General features: G+C 50.5%; 2 protein-coding genes across 2 annotated transcripts in view; one reads left to right on the top strand and one right to left on the bottom strand.

Moving 5' to 3' along the window:
* The window catches only part of gadd45gip1 (growth arrest and DNA-damage-inducible, gamma interacting protein 1), an 8,548-nt gene extending 8,079 nt beyond the window's left edge, over window positions 1-469 (bottom strand). Inside the window, exon 1 of the mRNA XM_070867272.1 lies at window positions 108-469. Coding sequence (XP_070723373.1) covers window positions 108-439 — 332 coding nt within the window. The 5' untranslated portion in view covers window positions 440-469. The remainder of the gene's footprint in view (window positions 1-107) is intronic.
* Window positions 470-9,211: 8,742 nt separating this feature from the next.
* On the top strand, window positions 9,212-20,252 carry LOC139237756 (uncharacterized). The gene is made up of 3 exons (XM_070866942.1): window positions 9,212-9,626; window positions 10,373-10,779; window positions 19,705-20,252. Exons 1-3 carry the CDS (start codon window positions 9,212-9,214, stop codon window positions 19,951-19,953), a joined length of 1,071 nt encoding a protein of 356 aa, XP_070723043.1. The 3' UTR covers window positions 19,954-20,252.
* The last annotated feature ends 522 nt before the right edge of the window (window positions 20,253-20,774 follow it).

Raw genomic sequence — 20,774 nt, 5'->3', positions numbered from 1 at the left:
CCCTCCCTCCCTCACTCACTTTCTCCCTCCCCTCCCCCCTCCACTCACTTTCTCCCCCCTCCACCCTCTCTCACCGCTCCCTCACTCACACACTCCCCCTCTCTCACCGCTCCCGCTCCTTGTTGCGGCTCTCCAGTTGCCGGGCGGCCAGGCGGGCCCAGAGCTCGGGGAGTGTGGGCTCGGGTTGCGGCGGGAGCGGGGGCCGGGCCCACAGGCAGGCGGCGGGGAGCCCGGAGGCCGAGCCCAACCTCCCGTACAGCTTGCGCCGGGCCCGGGCGCCGCGCTGCCACTCCGGGCACTCGGGTCCCGGCATCCAGCTCCTGTCCAGGCCCAGTCCCAGCGGCCTGGCGTGGTACCCGGCCCCGGGGGGCGGCGGCCCGGCCCCGGCTCCGCAAACCCGCCACCAACCGCCCAACCGCCGCAGCATGGGCGCCGCCATCTTGGCCCTGGGTCCTCCTGGCGGGACCGCCTCCCCGACTGCCTGCTGTAAAGTTTCTCAAACTTTCCAAAACAGTCCCAGAAAGTTAGTTCGAGAGAATTTTAGCCACCAGGATCGACTGAATAGGCTGGGGTTGTTTTTTTTGTAATAGAGAAGGCTGAGGGGAGACCTGATTGAGGTGTATAAAATTATGAGGAGCCTGATAGAGTGGATAGGAAAGACCTGGAGTTCAGGGGTCGGTCCTGGGGGTGTGGGGTCAGTCCTAGTGCAGAGGGGTCAATAACCAGAAGGCATAGATTTAAAGTAATTGGTCGGAGGTTTAGAGGGGACTTGAGGAGAAATTTCTTCACCCGGAGGGTGGTAGGGGTCTGGAACTCACTGCCTGGATGGGTGGTTGAGTCAGAAACCCTCACCGCACTTAAAAAGATGTGCATTTGAAGTTTGGTAACCTACAATGCTATGGACCAAGAACTCGGCCCTGCCTTCAACCGCCGCCGCCATATTGGCCCTGGGTCCTCCCGGCGGGGCTGCTTCCCAAACTGCCTGCCATAAAGTTTCTACAACTTTCCAAAGCAGCTCCAGAAAGTTAGTTCAAGAGAATTTTAGCAATCAGCTACGATTGGATAGACGCGGTGTTTGTTTTCTTTGCAACAGAGGAGGCTGAGGGGAGACCTTACAGTGTCAGCTGTGGTTCAGTGGATAGCACACACTTACGGAGGTTTGGTATACGCATCGGTGAAGGTGTTGGCGATGGCTTGGGAGTTCGGCCTCCGAGTGTGTGCAGACGCAAGCGTCGTCTGCATACTGTAGTTCGATGATAGAGGATGGGACGTCCTTGGATCTAGCCTTGGATCGCCACGGCAAGAGAGCCCCAGGTGGGCAGAGGAAACGTTTCAAGGACACCCTCAAAGCCTCCCTGATAAAGTGTAACATCTCCACTGACACCTGGGAGTCCCTGGCCCAAGACCGCCCTAAGTGGAGGAAGTGCATCTGGGAGGGCGCTGAGCACCTCGCGTCTCATCGCAGAGAGCCTGCAGAAACCAAGTGCAGACAACGGAATAAGTGTGCGGCAAACCAGTCCCACCCACCCTTTCCCTCAACCACTGCCTGTCCCACCTGTGACAGAGACTGTAATTCCCGTATTGACTCTCCAGTCACCTGAAAACTCACTTTTAGAGGGAAGCAAGTCTTCCTTGACTCCGAGGGACTGCCTATGATCATGATGAGCACACTCTCTCGCCTTCTGAGTCAGAAGGTTGTGGGTTGAATCTATCCGGAGCTTTAGGAAAAGTGCATTGTTTACTACAACCTAACTTCAGAAACAGAATCTGTCAAGAAAGATGGTTTTGATCTAAGCTTGACACAGCTGTGGCTCAGTGGGTAGCACTCTCGCTTCCTGAGTCAGAAGGTTATGGGTTCACGTCCCACTCCAGGAACTTGAGCACTATATATGTAGTCTGACATTCTCAGTGCAGTACTGAGGGAGCGGAGCACTGTCAAGAGATGCCGTTTTTCGGATAAACTCAGGGTCCCGTCTGCTCTCTCAGGTGGATGTAAAAGATCCCACGGCACTATTTTGAAGAAGAGCAGAGGAGTTATCCCCGGTGTCCTGGCCAATATTTATCCCTCAATCAACATAACAAAAACACATGACCTGGTCATTATCAGATTGCTGTTTGTGGGAGCTTGCTGTGCGCAAATTGGCTGCCGCGTTACATTACAACAGTGACTACACTCCAAAAGTACTTAATTGGCTGTAAACGCTTGAGACATCCAGTGGTCGTGAAAAGCGCTCTAGAAATGTAAGTCTTTGGTTATTGAGGTGTATAAAGTTATGAGGGGCTTAGATAGAGTGGATAGGAAGGACCTATTTCCCTTAGCAGAGGTGTCAATAACCAGAGGGCATAGATTTAAAATAATTGGTAGGAGGGTTAGAGGGGATTTGAAGGGAAATTTCTTCAGCCCCAAGGATGGTGGGGGTCTGGAACTCACGGCCTGAAAGGGTGGTTAGAGGCAGAAAGCCTCAGCACATTTAAAAAATACTTGGATGTGCACTTGAAGTGCCGTAACCTACAGGGTTACGCAAACCGCCACAGCATGGGCGCCGCCATTTTGGCCTTGGGTCCTCCCGGCGGGGCTGGCTCCTCAACTGCCTCTTGTTAAGTTTCTAAAACTTTTCAAAAAGTTCGAGTAAGTTAGTTCAGACCATCCAAACCCAAATGATCTCATAGAATAGCATCATAGAATGGTTACAGTGCAGAAGGAGGGCCATTCGGCCCTTTGAGCCGGCACAAAAAAGTTAGAAAAGGCCACACAAAGTTCACAACAATTATACAGTGCCTTTAACCTAGTAAAAGTTCCCAAGACACTTCACAAGAGTGTTATTAGACAAAACAGATAAATTTGACACCGAGCCACATGAGAAGAAATTACACTGATGACCAAAAGCTTGATCAAAGAGGTAGATTTTAAGGAGCATCTTAAGGGAGGAAAGAGAGGCAGAGAGTTTGAGGGAGGGAGTTCCAGAGCTTGGGGCCCAGGCAACAGAAGGCACGGCCACCGATAGTTGAGCGATTATAATCAGGGATGCTCAAGAGGACAGAATTACAGAAGCGCAGACAACTCGGGGGGTGGTTGTGAGGCTGGAGGAGATTACAGAGATAGGGAGGGGTGAGGCCATGGAGGGATTTATAAACAAGAATGAGAATTTTGAAATCGAGGCGTTGCTTAACTGGGAGCCAATGTAGGCCAGCGAGCAAAACATTAAATAAAATAAAAAATCTGGGGTTAAAAGCTAGAAAGGATAGTATGCAGGTACAGTAATTGATCAGGAAGGCCAATGGAATCTTGGCCTTTAATGCAAAGTGGATGGAGTATAAAAGCAGGGAAGTCTTGTTACAGCTGTACAGGGTATTGGTGAGGCCACACCTGGAATACTGCGTGCAGTTTTGGTTTACATTTACGAAAGGGTATACTTGCTGTGGAGACAGTTCAGAGAAGATTCACTCGGTTGATTCCGGGGATGAGGGGGTTGATTTATGAGGAAAGGTTGAGGAGGTTGGGCCTCTACTCATTGGAATTCAGAAGAATGAGAGGTGATCTTATCGAAACGTATAAGATTATGAGGGGGCTTGACAAGGTGGATGCAGAGAGGATGTTTCCACTGATGGGGGAGACTAGAACTAGAGGGCATGATCTTAGAATAAGGGACCACCCATTTAAAACAGAGATGAGGAGAAATTCTTCTCTCAGAGGGTTGTAAATCTGTGGAGTTCGCTGCCTCAGAGAGCTGTGGAAGCTGGGACGTTAAATAAATTTAAGACAGAAATAGACAGTTTCTTAAATGATAAGGGGTTATGGGGAGCGGGCGGGGAAGTGGAACTGAGTCCATGATCAGATCAGCCATGATCTTATTGAATGGCGGAGCAGGCTCGAGGGGCCGTATGGCCTGCTCCTGCTCCTATTTCTTATGTTCTTATCAGTGGTAGGTTTTAAGGAACAAAGAGAGGTAGAGAGTGGCGAGGAATGGTGAGGGAATTCCAGAACTTAAGTTCTTTGTAATAATGCGATGGGGTCTTTTCTGCCCACCTGAGAGGGCAGACAGGGCCTCAGTTTAACGTCTCATCGAAAAAACTGCACCTCCCTCAGTACTGCATTGGAGTGGCAGCCGAGATTTTTGTGCTTAAGTCTCTGGAGTGGGACTTGAACCCACAGCCTCTGACCCAGAGGCGAAAGTGCTGTCCACTGAGCCACAGCTGATAGCCTTAATATGCAGAATTAAAGGACTTTAATATGCAGAATCCCCTTGCCTTCAGGTTTAATGAAGGAATGTTGGATCAAACAGAAGCTTTGCAATAAAACAGGCTTTTAAATGTCGCCAGGACATCACACATTCCATTGTGGTGGATTCTAATCCACTCAAAAAGAAATGACACGTTGGGAAGAACATGTTAAAGGGAGTTAGCACCTTCTCCTTAAATGTGACCTTGAATGCTTTGAATTATTGATCTGACGACCCTATTTTCTGCTTGGTGGGAACTCCATTCAGGTTAAGTGTCTCTTTCCCTGAGACAGAAAGTCGAACTTTTGTTTTACGTTTCGGATTTAACATCTGAAAGCAAACAGGTGGTTTTCAAATCCACGGCACAATCCTCGTTGTGGGACCACCTGAGTGGGGAGCGAGGCTGCTCCCGGAATTCCTGTCCAGCCAATTCCGCACAGCAAAAATTAAACAGAAGCCGCAAACATAAAATCGAGATGTGAAGTGAAAGGGTCGGGCGAGTGGGTCAGTAACCTGAGGTGGTCAGGCGGACCCTCGAATGAGGATGACTTGCTTCCACTCAGAGAATTGTGAACCTGTGGAATTCTCTACCACAGAAAGTTGTTGAGGCCAGTTCGTTGGATATATTCAAAAGGGAGTTGGATGTGGCCCTTTCGGCTAAAGGGATCAAGGGGTAAGGAGAGAAGGCAGGAAGGGGTACTGAAGTTGCATGATCAGTCATGATCATATTGAATGGTGGTGCAGGCTCGAAGGGCCGAATGGCCTGCTCCTGCACATATTTTCTATGTTTCACAGATGTTTCAATGAAGGACCCGATGTTCCAGTCTTGAACTCCAACTGAAGGGTGGAAGATGCCTGTGCGTGGATTTTTTTAACATGGGGTGGCCGTTGCACACCAGCCACCACACGGGCTTGACAGAGCTAGGTCTTTATCCAGTGTTAACCAGGACGACTGGAGACCAGCTCTGCTGCACGGGCCTAGTGCGCACACATATCGCAGTGTGGGCTGGGCCCGTGCTGCCCCCTGGGCCCTCGGCTCTTCTGGGCCCCGTAGCCCTCATTCGCCGCACCTCCGCCATGATCTCTCACCGCTCCTCCGATGGTAGGTTTACAAACATTGGCAAAAGATCTAGAGGGGGTGATAAGAAATTCTTTCACTCAGAGTTGCAGGGATCTGGAACGCTGAATCTGCGAGGTGGTGGGAGCTGATCCTATCAATCATTTTAACAGGGAGTTGGACAGGGACTGGAGGATGAGGAACTTACAGGATTACGGACAAAAAGCGGGAATATGGGACTAAGCACAACTGCTCTTTCACAGAGCCAACACCGGCACAGTGGGGCGAATGGCCTCTTTCTGTGCTGTAAGTGTCTATAATTCTATGACAGGTTAATGTTGCAGGAGTCTGACAAGTGGTCTCTACCTGAAACGTCAGGCTGGCCGTGCTGACATGCCACGCCTGCTCTGTATTCCCAGTATTTTATTTGTTTGTGTTTCTTTAGCGAGCATGACATAATATAAGGGGTCATTATCTGACTTCACTCTTCCAGCAGACTGACCCACGACCCCAGTATTCACAGACACAGACCCGTGACCTCTAGTGTATCGTATACAGACCCATGTACCCTAGTGTATACATATACAGAACCACAACCCCTAGTGTGTACATATACAGACCCACAATCCCTAGTGTGTACATATACAGAACCACAATCCCTAGTGTGTACATATACAGAACCACAACCCCTAGTGTATACATATACAGACCCACAACCCCGAGTGTGTACATATACAGAAACACAACCCCTAGTGTATACATATACAGACCCACAACCCCGAGTGTGTACATATACAGAACCACAACCCCTAGTGTATACATATACAGACCCACAACCCCTAGTGTGTACATATACAGAAACACAACCCCTAGTGTATACATATACAGACCCACAACCCCGAGTGTGTACATATACAGAACCACAACCCCTAGTGTATACATATACAGACCCACAACCCCTAGTGTGTACATACACAGACCCATAATCCCTAGTGTGTACATATACAGAACCACAACCCCGAGTGTATACATATACAGACCCACAACCCCTAGTGTGTACATACACAGACCCACAATCCCTAGTGTGTACATATACAGAACCACAACCCCGAGTGTATACATATACAGACCCACAACCCCTAGTGTGTACATATACAGAACCACAGCCCCTAGTGTATACATATACAGACCCACAACCCCTAGTGTGTACATATACAGAACCACAACTCCTAGTGTATACATATACAGACCCACAACCTCTAGTGTGTACATGTACAGACCCACAACCCCTAGTGTGTACATATACAGACACACAACCCCTAGTGTACACATATGTAGACCCACAACCCCTAGTGTACACATATTTAGACCCACAACCCCTAGTGTGTACATATACAGACCCACAACCTCTAGTGTGTACATGTACAGACCCACAACCCCTAGTGTGTACATATACAGACACACAACCCCTAGTGTGTACATATACAGACACACAACCCCTAGTGTGTACATATACAGACCCACAACCCCTAGTGTGTACATATACAGACACACAACCCCTAGTGTACACATATTTAGACCCACAACCCCTAGTGTACACATATTTAGACCCACAACCCCTAGTGCACACAGATACAGACCCATGACCTCTAGTGTTCACAGATACAGACCCACAACCCCCGGTGTTCACAGATACAGACCCACGGCCTCTAATCTCTATCAATGTGGAGAGCAGTAATTTCCATGGCTCCCCTCCCGTGTATAATGTTAACTGTCTGCCACATGTCCCGGTTGGGGCTGGTGGAGAGGCTGCCAAAAGCAATCTTGAGTATTGACTCTGACCAACGTTCTCAGGACCCAGGGCAAAACCAGGTGTCCGACGTTACTGGGGTTTATCACAATCAGTGCCTGGAGCACCCTCTATGCCCAGTATCAACCATGGCTCAGTGGGCAGCACACTCCCCTGTGGGTCAGAAGGTTGTGGGTTCAAGTCCCCACTCCAGCGATTTGAGCACAAGAATCTAGGCTGACACTCCCAGTGGAGTGCTGAGGGAGCGTCACACTGTTGGAGATGCCGTCTTTCGGATGAGTCATTAAAGTCTGCCCTCTCAGGTGGATGTAAAAGATCCCATGGCACTAAAGATCACATGGGGGAGTTATTCCCAGTGTCCTGGCCAATAGTTAACCCTCAGTCAACATCACAAAAAACAGATTATCTGGTCATTATCGCTTGCTGTTTGTGGGAGCTTGCTGTGCGCAAATTGGCTGCCACGTTTCCCACATTACAACAGTGACTACACTCCAAAAGTGCTTCATTGGCTGTAAAGCGCTTTGGGATGTCTGGTGGTCATGAAAGGCGCTATATAAATGCAAGTCTTTCATTGATGCTGGGGTACTGCCAGTGATAAAAGTGCCTTTCGCGTCAGCTCCCATCTCCGTGGTTACCAGTCCGTTGCTTCGAAGGTAGCGGGTGGGAATTGGCCAATAGCAGCTGACAAGACTGAATCACAGAATGCCATGACTTCCGAACAGAACCTTTGAAGTACAACAACATCTTGCATTTGTATAATGCCTTTAACATAGTCGAATGTCCCAAGGGGCATTCTCATCAATATTTGTAAGCTGAGTCACATGAGATATTAGGACAGGCGACTAAAAACCTGGTCAGAGAGGTAGGTTTTAAGGAGCGTCTTAAGGAAGGAACGAGAGGTGGAGAGGTTTAAGGAAGGAATTCCAGAGCTTGGGGCCCAGGCAGCTGAAGGCACGGCCGCCAATGGTAGAGCAATGGAAATCTGGGGATTGCCCAAGAGGCCAGAATTGGAGAAGCACAGACATCTCGGAGGGCTAGAGGAGGTTACAGAGACGAGGAGGGGGGGGGGGGTGGCGAGGCCTTAAGAGGGATTTGAAAACAAGGATGCCAATTTTAAAAATCGAGGCGTTGTTGGACCGGTGTTCAGTGTAGGTCAGCGAGCACAGGGGGTGATGGGTAAGCGGGACTTGGTGCGAGTTAGGACACAGGGCAGTGAGCACAGGGGGTGATGGGTGAGCGGGACTTGGTGCGAGTTAGGACACAGGGCAGCGAGCACAGGGGGTGATGGGTGAGCGGGACTTGGTGCGAGTTAGGACACGGGGAAGCGAGCACAGGGGGCGATGGGTGAGCGGGACTTGGTGCGAGTTAGGACAGGGGGCGATGGGTGAGCGGGACTTGGTGCGAGTTAGGACAGGGGGTGATGGGTAAGCGGGACTTGGTGCGAGTTAGGACAGGGGGCGATGGGTGAGCGGGACTTGGTGCGAGTTAGGACACGGGGCAGCGAGCACAGGGGGCGATGGGTGAGCGGGACTTGGTGCGAGTTAGGACACGGGGCAGGGAGCACAGGGGGCGATAGGTGAGCGGGACTCGATGCGAGATAGGACACGGGGCAGCCGAGTCTTGGATGAGCTCAATTTTGCAGAGGTGGGAGGCCCAGAGAAGATGTTCTTGATCGAGAAGCCTGTTGGCACTTCTTGACTTCGAACACCTAAGCGTGAATCAGTGCAGAAACATAAGCTGCAGATTCAGTTTATATTTAACTGTTGCTAATACCTCCAAATAGATTTGATCTCAAGTGTTGCTAATACACAAACCTGTTTGCCTTGCCCATTATTGATGCAAATGTCTTCAGCACTAAAACACCACAACTTCAAACAACAGGTGTTAGCACCCAATCCTGGCGTTTGTCTCCCTCCCCTTCCACCCTGTGATTGATTGATTCAATAAAAGGGAGATGTCAACGACCCTTGAGGATGTGAGAGGGCAGCTTCCTGTAGTAATCGCTTCAGCAAGGGAAAGCCCGGCTGAATATAAGGAGCAAGGAGAAGGGGGAATGATCCAAAATTGACTGCAGGGCCCTGTTACCGCAGACCTGAACCGGTATTTAGTTAGGAACCGCCAAAAATGCTCGCCCTGCGTGCCGAGCTGATGCTCAGTCTCGTCCTGACCGCGTCCAGCGCCAGGTTGTTTCCACGGCCAACGCAGGACAGCTCGGATGACAATGAAGGAATGGTTTCTTCGGCTGACTCTTCTCCCCCGGAGGGCGGCGAGCGGGGCCGCGGGCAGGCCGCCATTTTGGACGGGGGGCTGCCCTTCGCACCGAGCCCCCGCCTCCGGCCCCCGCGCCCGGCGGCGGCCAGTCTCCAGTGGTCGGCCTTCTTGGGGCTGCAGCGTAGGCGGGGGTCTCCGGCCAAAGGGGCAGGCCGTCCTCCACCCGGCCCCTTCCTCGGCCCCCGGAGCTCGTTCCACTCGGCCGCTCCCGGAGGAAGCGTGGCAGCTCGGCGCGGGTCCACGGACAGAGCGCGGCTCCGAGCCGCAGGTGAGAGATCGGGAAATGTTGGTGTTCAGAGGGGACCTGGGTGTCCTTGTACACCGATCACTGAAAGTTAACGCGCAGGCACAGCAAGCAATTAAGAAAGCCAATGGTACGTTGGCCTTTATTCCAAGAGGATTTGAGTACAAGAGTCTTCCTGCACTTATATAGGGCCCTGGTGAGACCGCACCTGGAGTATTGTGCACAGTTATGGTCTCCTTACCTAAGGAAGGATATACTTGCCATAGAGGGAGTGCAACCAAGATTCACCAGAATGATTCCTGGGATGGGGGGATTGTCCTATGAGGAGAGATTGAGTAGTCCAGGCCTATATTCCCTGGAGTTTAGAAGAATGAGAGATGATCTCATTGAAATATACAACGTTCTTACAGGGCTTGACAGGGTAGATGCAGGGAGGATGTTTCCCCCGGGCTGGGGAGTCTAGAACCAGGGGTCACACAGGATCAGAATAAGGGGTTGGCCATTTAGGACTGAGATGAGGAGACATTTCTTCATTCAGAGGGTGGTGAATCTTTGGAATTCTCTACCCCAGAGGGCTGTGGTGGCTCAGTCCTTGAGTATATTCAAGACAGAGATCGATAGATTTTTGGATATTAAGGGAATCAAGGGACAGTGCAGGAAAGTGGAGTTGAGGTAGAAGATCAGCCATGATCTCATTGAATGCAGAGCAGGCTCGAGGGGCCGAATGGCCGACTCCTGCTCCTAATTGCTATGTTTTTATGTTCCGGAAGGCCTTCAGGCAAACCGGGAGAACGGAGGTGGCCTTCAAATTCGGAAGACGACAGTGTACGGCGTTTGGGGAGCGCCAACTTTCATCGCGCGGGACAAGAAAAGGATCGCCCACGGAAGGTGGGAATCGTCCGGGCAGCACGCCGAGGATCATCCGAGCAGGGAGGTGCCAAGCGACAGCGCTTGGGGCTCAGGCGACGACCCACAGAAAGTGCCGACGCCCAACGCAAGGACTTGGGGCCCATCCATCCCCGCCGGTAAACACGACGCCCAAACCAGGCAGAGGACGGCCGAAGAGGCTTGGAGAAGAGTGATGGAGAAAGGGAGAGGGCTTGCCGAGGAGATCGTCTTGCCCCTGACCGAGCACGAAGCCACCAGGTCCAACTGCAGGACAGTGCCTTTTGTCCAGGTAGGTGGACTACTCCGGTTGCAAAGCCGCGTCGTACCTCGTGGCCAATCTCCGTAGAGGGGCAAGGTAGAACTGCTTACTGTTTGCACGTAGCTGTGAAGCAAAGACCGCCGAAACATTTTGAAATCTATTGTCCTTCCAGGCAGGCTGAGGGCCTTTGCCATTTAAGCGTGCATTCACATTATAGGCTTCCATAGAACTACACAGAATCTACAACATACAGCACAGACTGATAAAAAAGACAGCCTTGCATTTATATAGTGCCTTTCACATCCACCGGATGTCTCAAGGCGCTGTACAGCCAATGAAGTACCTTTGGAGTGCAGTCACTGTTGTAATGTGGGAAACGCAGCAGCCAACTTGCGCACATTAGGAACGGGCCATTCGGCCCAACAGATCTGTGCCGGTGTTTATGCTCCACACGAGTGTCCTCCCACCCCTCTTCATCTCACCCCATCACCATATCCATATATCCCCCCCCCCTCCCGCATATGATTATCCAGCTTCCTCTTAAATGCATCCAGACTATTCGCCTCAACCACTCCCTGTGGCAGCGAGTTCCACATTCTCACCACTCTCTGGGTAAAGAGGTTTTTCTGAATTCCTTATTGGATTTATTAGTGACTATCTTATATTGATGGCCTCTAGTTTTGGTCTCACTCACAAGTGGAAACATAGAAACATAGAAAATAGGTGCAGGAGTAGGCCATTCGGCCCTTCGAGCCTGCACCACCATTCAATATGATCATGGCTGATCATGCAACTTCAGTACCCCATTCCTGCTTTCTCTCCACACCCCTTGATCCCTTTAGCCGTAAGGGCCACATCTAACTCCCTTTTGAATATATCCAACGAACTGGCCTCAACAACTTTCTGTGGTAGAGAAATCCACAGGTTCACAATTCTCTAAGTGAAGAAGTTTCTCCTCATCTCGGCTAAATGGCTTACCCCTTATCCTTAGACTGTGACCCCTGGTTCTGGACTTCCCCCAACATCGGGAACATTCTTCCTGCATCTAACCTGTCCAATCTCATCAGAATTTTATATGTTTCTATGAGATCCCCTCTCATTCTTCTAAATTCCAGTGAATATAAGCCTAGTTGATCTGGTCTTTCTTCATATGTCAGTCCTGCCATCTCGGGAATCAGTCTGGTGAACCTTCGCTGCACTCCCTCAATAGCAAGAATGTCCTTCCCAAGATTCGGAGACCAAAACTGAACACAATATTCAAGGTGTGGCCTCACCAAGGCCCTGTACAAGTGCAGTAATACCTCCCTGCTCCGATACTCAATTCCTCTCACTATGAAGGCCAACATGTCATTTGCCTTCTTCACCGCCTACTGTACCTGCATGCCAACTTTCAATGACTGATGTACCATGGCACCCAGGTCTCGTTGCATCATAGAACGGTTACAGCACAGAAGGAGGCCATTCGGCCCATCGAGCCCGTGCCGGCCTCTCTGCAAGAGCACCTCAGCCACGTCCCACTCCCCCTTCCTTTCCCCATAGTCCTGCAAAAAAAAATTTTCTCCCGGTACTTATCCTTTTGAAAGCAGTGATCGAATCCACCTCCATCACTACCTTCTCTACGTCTACCCTATCGAACCCCTTCATGATATTAAAGGTCTCGATCGGGTTACCCCTTCTGGAGAAAATATCCCCAGCCTGTGCAGTCTCTCCGGATAGTTATCACAGGTTTAGCGTCAGGTGTGAAGTGGTTTGTTGCGAGTTGGGTGTGAAGGCGCAGACTGACTGTAAAGTGAAGTGAGAGTCCCTGCCCCAAGCAGTCTCGCTCTGCTTCATTTCCGTCTCAGGGTTGGCCCAGAGGTCAGATTTAAGCCGAGTTCACACCATGACGGCAATGATGATCTAAAGTGAGACATTCAGGCATTGGAGGCAGTGCAGAGTGGAGCCAGGAGGCTCATTCCTGGTAATCAGGGTCTGAGTTTATGAGGAGAGACTGGAAAAAAAAAAGACAGCCTTGCATTTATTTAGCGCCTTTCACATCCACCGGACGTCGTAAAGCGCTTTCCAGCCAATGAAGTACTTTTGGGGTGTAGTCACTGTTGTAATGTGGGAAACACAGGAGCCAATTTGTGCACAGCAAGCTCCCACAAACAGCACTGTGATGATCAAATAATCTGTTTTTGTTATGTTGACCAAGGGATAAATATTGGCCCCAGGACAACTCCCCTGCTCTTCTTCGAAATAGTGCCATGGGATCTTTTACATCCACCTGAGAGGGTAGACGGTGCCTCAGATTTAACATCTCATCCAAAAGACGGCACCTCCGTCAGTGCGACATTCCCTCAGCACTGCACTGGGAGCATCAGCTTAGATTTTTGTGCTCAAGTCCCCAGAGTGGGGCTTGAACCCACAACCATCTGACTCAGAGGCGAGAGTGCTGCCCACTGAGCCACAGCTGACACTGGACTGTTCATCCAGGAAAGGAAGTGTCTGAGCAATATGAAGGGTAGGTGAAGAAATAGTAAAACTAGAACATTACTTTTGAATTAAATTGTGGGACTGTTAGGTGTCAGGCTCAGTAGGTAGCACTCTCATTTCTGAATTAGAGGAGCCCAGAGATCTCGGAGGGTTTCAGGGCTGGAGGAGGTGACAGTGATAGGGAGGGAATATCAGCTGTGGCTCAGTGGATAGCACTCCCGCCTTTGATGCCAGAAAGTTGTGGGTTCAAGTCCCACTCCAGGAACTTGAGCACATAAATCTAGGCTGACACTCCCAGGGCAGTGCTGAGGGGGTGCTGTCTTTCGGATGAGACGTTAAACCGAGGCCCCGTCTGCTCTCTCAAGTGGATGTAAAAGATCCCACGGCACTACTTCGAAGAAGAGCAGGAGGAGTTATCCTCCGTGTCCTGAGGTCAATATTTATCCCTCAACCAACAAAAGTAAAATAGATTATCTGGTTATTATCACATTGTTGTTTGTGGGAGCTTGCTGTGCGCAAAATGGCTGTCGCGTTTCCCACATGACAACAGTGACTATATTTCATTGGTTGTAAAGTGCTTTTGGGACGTCCTGAGGTTGTGAAAGGCGCTATATAAATGCAAGTCTGTCTTCCTTTAGATGAAGGCAGCGAGAGGAATGTGAGCAAAACGATTCTGTTTACTTTTACAAAATGACTAATAACTGAAAATAGATTTTGCTTTCTGATGTGACACTGTACACAAATTTGTTTGTTGTGCACATTATGCATGGCAATATCTTCAGCTAATCATGAGTTCAATCAGTAGGGGTTGACGCTGAATTCAAGAGGAGATTACAGAGATAGGGAGGGGCGAGGGCCATGGAGGGATTTGAAAACAAGATGAGAATTTTGAAATCGAGGCGTTGCTCAACCGGGAGCCGATGTAGTTCAGCGAGCACAGTGGGTGATGGGTGAGCGGGACTTGGTGCGAGTTAGGACACGGGCAGCCGAGTTTTGGATCACCTCTAGTTTACATAGGGTAGAATGTGGGAGGCCACTCTCGAAGGTGCTTTATTTTGCCGGGTTACAGAAGCACAGGTTTTATCAAATGTAGCTCGCTAGGATCACTAAAGATATTCATTCAGCTCCTCTCCTCATCCTCAGCTCTTTCCCAACGAAGAGAGGTTGTAAGAATATTGAAATAAAAATGCTGGGAACACTCAGAGGCTCAGGGCAGCACCTGTGGAGAGAAGAAACAGAGTTAACGTCTCAGGTTGGTGACCTTTCGTCAGAATTGGGCAAAGTTAGAGATGCAGCAGGTTCTAAGCGAGTATCACGAACTTTTTCCAGTTCTGACGCAGGGTCATCGACCTGAAACGTTAACTCTGGTTCTCGCTCCACAGATGCTGCCTGACCCGCTGAGATTTTCGGCATTTTCTGCTTTTATTTCAGAGTTCCTGCCTTTCCAACCAAAGTATTTTGCTTTGGGGAAAAAATATGGAGCTGAGCAAAGGGAGGGGAGGCATTGAAGGAGGTTGTGTTATAGAGTTACAGAGAGGCCGAGGAGGATGAGAGAGGTTAATGTATCAGGGTCGCAATCATGTAGGATGTCATTTGTGACTTTGATTTGGGTCGAAGATCATTTAGCATTTATTAATTTTGAAAGATTATTTAGTGTTAGGGGAATCCTTCTCCAACGCCTCTCCACCGTCGTCCAGCTGGGTGGGACTGCACTCGCTGGTTCCATTCTTATCTATCTTATCGTAGCCAAAGAATCACCTGCAACGGCTTCTCTTCCCGCCCCCTCCATCGTTATCTCTGGTGTCCCCCAAGGATCTGTCCTTGGCCCCCCCCCTCCTATTTCTCATCTACACGCTGCCCCTTGGCGACATCATCCGAAACAGGGTCAGTTTCCACATGTACCCTGATGACACCCAGCTCTACCTCACTACCACTTCTCTCGACCCCTCCATGGTCTCTAAATTGTCACACTGCTTGTCCGACATCTAGTTCTGGATGAGCAGAAATTTTCTCCAATTGAATATTGGGAAGACCGAAGCCATTGTTTTCGGTCCCCGCCACAAACTCCGTTCCCTCGACACTGATTCCATCCCTCTGTTTCCACCTCCGTAACATCGCCCGTCTCCGCCCCTGCCTCAGCTCATCTGCTGCTGGAGCCCTCATCCATGCCTTTGTTACCTCTAGACTTGACTATTCCAACGCACTCCTGGCTGGCTTCCCACATTCTACCCTACATAAACTAGAGGTGATCCAAAACTCGGCTGCCCGTGTCCTAACTTGCACCAAGTCCCGTTCACCCATCACCCCCTGTGCTTGCTAACCTACATTGGCTCCCGGTTAAGCAACGCCTCGATCTTGAAATTCTCATCCTTGTTTTCAAATCCTTCCATGACCCTCGCCCCTCCCTATCTCTGTAATCTCCTCCAACCTCACAACCTCCCCGAGATGTCTGCGTTTCTCTAATTCTGCCCTCTTGAGCATCCCTGATTATAATCGCAGAACCGTTGATGGCCTGGGCCTTCTGTTGCCTGGGCCCCAAGCTCTGGAACCCCCTCCCTAAACCTCTCCGCCTCTCTTTCCTCCTTCAAGACGTTCCTTAAAACCTACCTCTTTGACCAAGCTTTCGGTCATCTGCGCTAATTTCTACTTATGCGGCTCAGTGTCAATTTTGTTATCTCATAATACTCCTGTGAAGCGCCTTAGGATGTTTCACTTTAAAGGCGCTATATAAATGCAAGTTGTTGTTGTTGTTCCTCTCCTCTTCCTCACCCTGAATGCTGGTCCTCGACAACATTATCGAAGGGACAGTGGGACTATTGGGTGACCACCGAGACTCGGGACCCCCACTGCCCACATCAACAGCCCAGGATCACACACTGCCCCAAACCTGGCTCCATGGGACACCTGCCCATGTCACCTTGCCCGATCTAAGTTCACTCCAATCAAGGACCCTGACTGTCTCATCTGCAGGTGCCATATAACCCGTAACATGCCATGAGTGCCAATGTGACCCAATTCAATAAAAAACCTTCAGCAAAGCACACAGGAGCTTTGTCTACCTTGCCAAGGGCTCACGGTTCCTGCTGTAAACACTGGAGGTTGCACATAATGGTCGGTAAACAGTCCCATTTTAAAGTGGCTGCAAGAAAAGACGCAGCTGCGTGTTTTGAATTTTTAAAATGGTTCAGAAGGTGCAAGTGCAACCGAGAGAGAGAGGGAAGGAATAGAGAGAGAGAGAGAAGGAATAGAGAGAGAGAGAGAAGGAATAGAGAGAGAGAGGGAAGGAATAGAGAGAGAGAGAGAAGGAATAGAGAGAGAGAAGGAATAGAGGGAGAAAGGAATAGAGAGAGAGATGGAAGGAATAGAGAGAGAGAGAGAAGGAATAGAGAGAGAGAAGGAATAGAGGGAGAAAGGAATAGAGAGAGAGATGGAAGGAATAGAGAGAGAGAGAGAAGGAATAGAGAGAGAGAAGGAATAGAGGGAGAAAGGAATAGAGAGAGAGATGGAAGGAATAGAGAGAGAGAGAGAAGGAATAGAGAGAGAGAGGGAAGGAATAGAGAGAGAGAAGGAATAGAGGGAGAAAGGAATAGAGGAAGAAGGAATAGAGAGAGAGATGGAAGGAATAGAGAGAGAGAGAGAAAGGAATAGAGAGAGAGCGAGAGAAGGAATAGAGAGAGAGCGAGAGAAGGAATAGAGAGAGAGAGAGAAGGAATAGAGAGAGAGGGGGAAGGAATAGAGAGAGAGGAAAATAAGAGAGAGAGAGGGAAGGAACAGAGAGAGAGAGAGGAGGGACAGAGGAGGGAGAGAGAGAGAAGGAAGGGACAGAGAGAGAGAAAGGGAAGAGAAGGAACATGTCCTAAAGACCCAGTGATTCTCTTGTGTCACCCATGAATTATTTAAATCATCTTTCTCCAAACCCAGCTGAGGTCTGTTCACTGTGTCGGGATCTGAAATCAAAATGGACTGGCAGGCTGAGGCTGGTATGGGTCTGACAGGTGGGGGCAGACTGGTATGGATCTGACAGGTGGGGGCAGACTGGTATGGGTCTGATAGTTGGGGGCAGGCTGGTATGAGTCAGATAGTTGGGGGCAGGCTGGTATGGGTCAGACTGGTATGGGTAGGCTGGTATGAGTCAGATAGTTGGGGGCAGGCTGGTATGGGTCTGATAGTTGGGGGCAGGCTGGTATGGGTCTGATAGTTGGGGGCAGGCTGGTATGGGTCAGACTGGTATGGGTAGGCTGGTATGAGTCAGATAGTTGGGGGCAGGCTGGTATGGGTCTGATAGTTGGGGGCAGGCTGGTATGGGTCTGATAGTTGGGGGCAGGCTGGTATGGGTCAGACTGGTATGAGTAGGCTGGTATGAGTCAGATAGTTGGGGGTAGGCTGGTATGAGTCAGATAGTTGGGGGCAGGCTGGTATGGGTCTGATAGTTGGGGGCAGGCCGGTATGAGTCAGACTGGTATGGGTAGGCTGGTATGAGTCTGATAGTTGGAGGCAGGCCGGTATGAGTCAGACTGGTATGGGTAGGCTGGTATGAGTCTGATAGTTGGAGGCAGGCCGGTATGGGTCAGACTGATATGGGTAGGCTGGTATGAGTCTGATAGTTGGGGGCAGGCCGGTATGGGTCAGACTGGTATGGGTAGGCTGGTATGAGTCAGATAGTTGGGGGCAGGCTGGTATGGGTCTAATAGTTGGGGGCAGGCTGGTATGGGTCTGATAGTTGGGGGCAGGCCGGTATGGGTCTAATAGTTGGGGGCAGGCTGGTATGAGTCAGATGGTTGGGGGCAGGCTGGTATGGGTCTAATAGTTGGGGGCAGGCTGGTATGGGTCTGATAGTTGGGGGCAGGCCGGTATGAGTCAGATAGTTGGGGGTAGGCTGGTATGAGTCAGATGGTTGGGGGCAGGCTGGTATGGGTCTGATAGTTGGGGGCAGGCTGGTATGGGTCAGACTGGTATGAGTAGGCTGGTATGAGTCAGATAGTTGGGGGTAGGCTGGTATGGGTCAGACTGATATGGGTAGGCTGGTATGAGTCTGATAGTTGGGGGCAGGCCGGTATGGGTCAGACTGGTATGGGTAGGCTGGTATGAGTCAGATAGTTGGGGGCAGGCTGGTAGGGGAAAGGTTGGTGGGGGAAAGACTGCTAGCTGGAGCAGCTGAGTATTAGCTCCATATGGTCATGGCTTGACTCCCCTGGCCGACTCCTCTCTCGAAGCCAGCTGCCACTGTTGGAAGCGGACTTGGCGTGCTCTGGGCCTGGCCACCAGAGGGAGCTGTCGTGGCACCATGCTCCAATGCCGGGAAGGAGTGCGTGGGCGAGAAGCTTGGCTCGTTCACCGTGCCACAACTACATCCTGTTGGCTGCCGTGAGGAGCTGCCGAGCCCAGACCATCCTTATGGCTGCAGCTCCTGGAAGATCTGGGGGAAGTGTGAAATCGATTCCCTGCCGCACTTGTTGACACCACTTAAAGGTCTTCAGCAACCCCAGTTTGCAACTGAAATGCACTTGTGGGATTGGCCACAGTTCAGGCGCAGCCGAGCCCATTGAGTGTTCAATGAGAAAGCTTCTGGCTCGGGGGAGTTACTCATAAAGCCTAAAGGTGCAAACTTGTTCAAACTGCGGAGCAGATGGGATCAATCAAGCTGCTATGGCTAGGCGACACCCCAGCTTTGGCCTTCAAAAACCTGTAGAAGCAAGAAAAGACTGAGGGAGCGAGGAGATCCACAGCGACATACTCCAGAGAAGAAATGAACTGGATTAGGGGATTGGAAGTAGGATTTCAACAGAGAGAGAGGGAAGGGAAGGAACAAGGAGAGCGAGGGGAGGAAAGGAGAGAGAGAACAGGGGGAGAGAGGGGAGAAGAAAAGGAACAAAGAGAGAACAGCGAGAGAGGGAAGGGAAGGAATGGGGAGAGCGAGGAGAGGAAAGGAGAGAGAGAACAAGGCGAGAGAGGGAACAGAGAGAGAGAAGGAAAGGAACAAAGAGAGAACAGCGAGAGAGGGAAGGGAGGGAATGGGGAGAGCGAGGGAAGGAAGGGACAGAGAGAACAGAGAGATAGAGGGAAGGGAAGGAATGGGGAGAGCGAGCAAGGAAAGGAAGGGAGAGAGAGAGAGAGGGAAAAAATAGTGCAGTAGGATATTTTATGTCCACCTGAGAGGAGGTTTAATGTCACATCGGAAAGACAGCCTCTCCGACAGTGCGGTACTCCCTCAGTGTCAGCCTGGATTTTTGTCCCTGGAGTGGGACTTGAACCCACACCTTCTGACTCAGAGGCGAATGTGCTGCCCACTGAGCCAATGGCCGACAGGCCACAGACCGCCAGTTTGAGCTGTGTAAATGCGGGGCGAGCTGACACGCTGACCAGACCCACCATCCAAGTTACCGGCAACGATCTTGGGACCTCCAGTTGGCTGGCTCTGACTGTGTCACTTTGCAGTCAGGCGGAATGGTTTTAATTGTCGTTTTCCTCCCACTCCTTCAGAACGTTTCTCACCCGCAATGCAGCACCGTCACTGTCCAAAACCAGCTGTGCTTCGGTCAGTGCAGCTCGTTCTTCATCCCCGGGGCAGAGCAGAGGTTGTACCGGTCCTGCTCCCGATGCTTCCCAAGCCGCCGGAGGAAAACCGTGGTCTTGCTTGAGTGCGTGGGCCAGCTCGTGGTCAGCAAAGATGTGACTCTGGTGGAAGAATGCAAGTGCGACTTAGACAAGGAGCCACCATTGGAAAACTAACCCTCCGGCAGTGGGGGGGCAACTGGTTTACGCAGGTGGCAGTAAGTCAAATTGGGATATTTTCTGGAATTCTTACTGGACTCGAGCGTCCCCGATCATAATCGCTCCACTATTGGTGGCCGTGCCTTCTGTTGCCAAGCTCTGGAATTCCCTCCCTAAACCCGCTCCACCTTTCTTTCCTCCTTTAAGACTCTCCTTAAAACATAGAACCATAGAAAATAGGTGCAGGAGTAGGCCATTTGGCCCTTCGAGCCTGCACCACCATTCAATATGATCATGGCTGACCATGCAACTTCAGTACCCCATTCCTGCTTTCTCTCCATGTGTGTACACATCTATAGAAAATAGGTGCAGGAGTAGGCCATTCGGCCTTTCGAGCCTGCACCACCATTCAATATGATCATGGCTGACCATGCAACTTCAGTACCCTATTCCTGCTTTCTCTCCATACCCCTTGATCCCTTTAGCCGTAAGGGATCTAACTCCCTTTTGAATATATCCAACGAACTGGCCTCAACAACTTTCTGTGGTTGACAATTCTCTGGGTGAAAAAGTTTCTCCACAAAACCTATCTCTTTGTCTAAGCTTTTGCTCACCTTCCCGAATCAGCCGTTAAATGGCGGAGCAGGCTCGAGGGGCCAAATGGCCGACTCCTGCTCCTCTTTCTTATGTTCTTATAATCTCCTTATGTGGCTCGGTGTCACATTTTGTTTGATAATGCACCTGTGAATCATAGAAACAATTACGGCATGGAAGGAGGCCATTTGGCCCATCGTGTCCACGCCGGTCGAAAAAGAGCTATCCAGTCTAATCCCACCTTC

The sequence above is a fragment of the Pristiophorus japonicus genome, chromosome 24, assembly GCF_044704955.1.
Source record: "Pristiophorus japonicus isolate sPriJap1 chromosome 24, sPriJap1.hap1, whole genome shotgun sequence".
NCBI lineage: Eukaryota > Metazoa > Chordata > Chondrichthyes > Pristiophoridae > Pristiophorus > Pristiophorus japonicus.
Note: the sequence above shows the minus strand (reverse complement) of the source record. Positions and strands in the feature narration are given on the sequence as shown.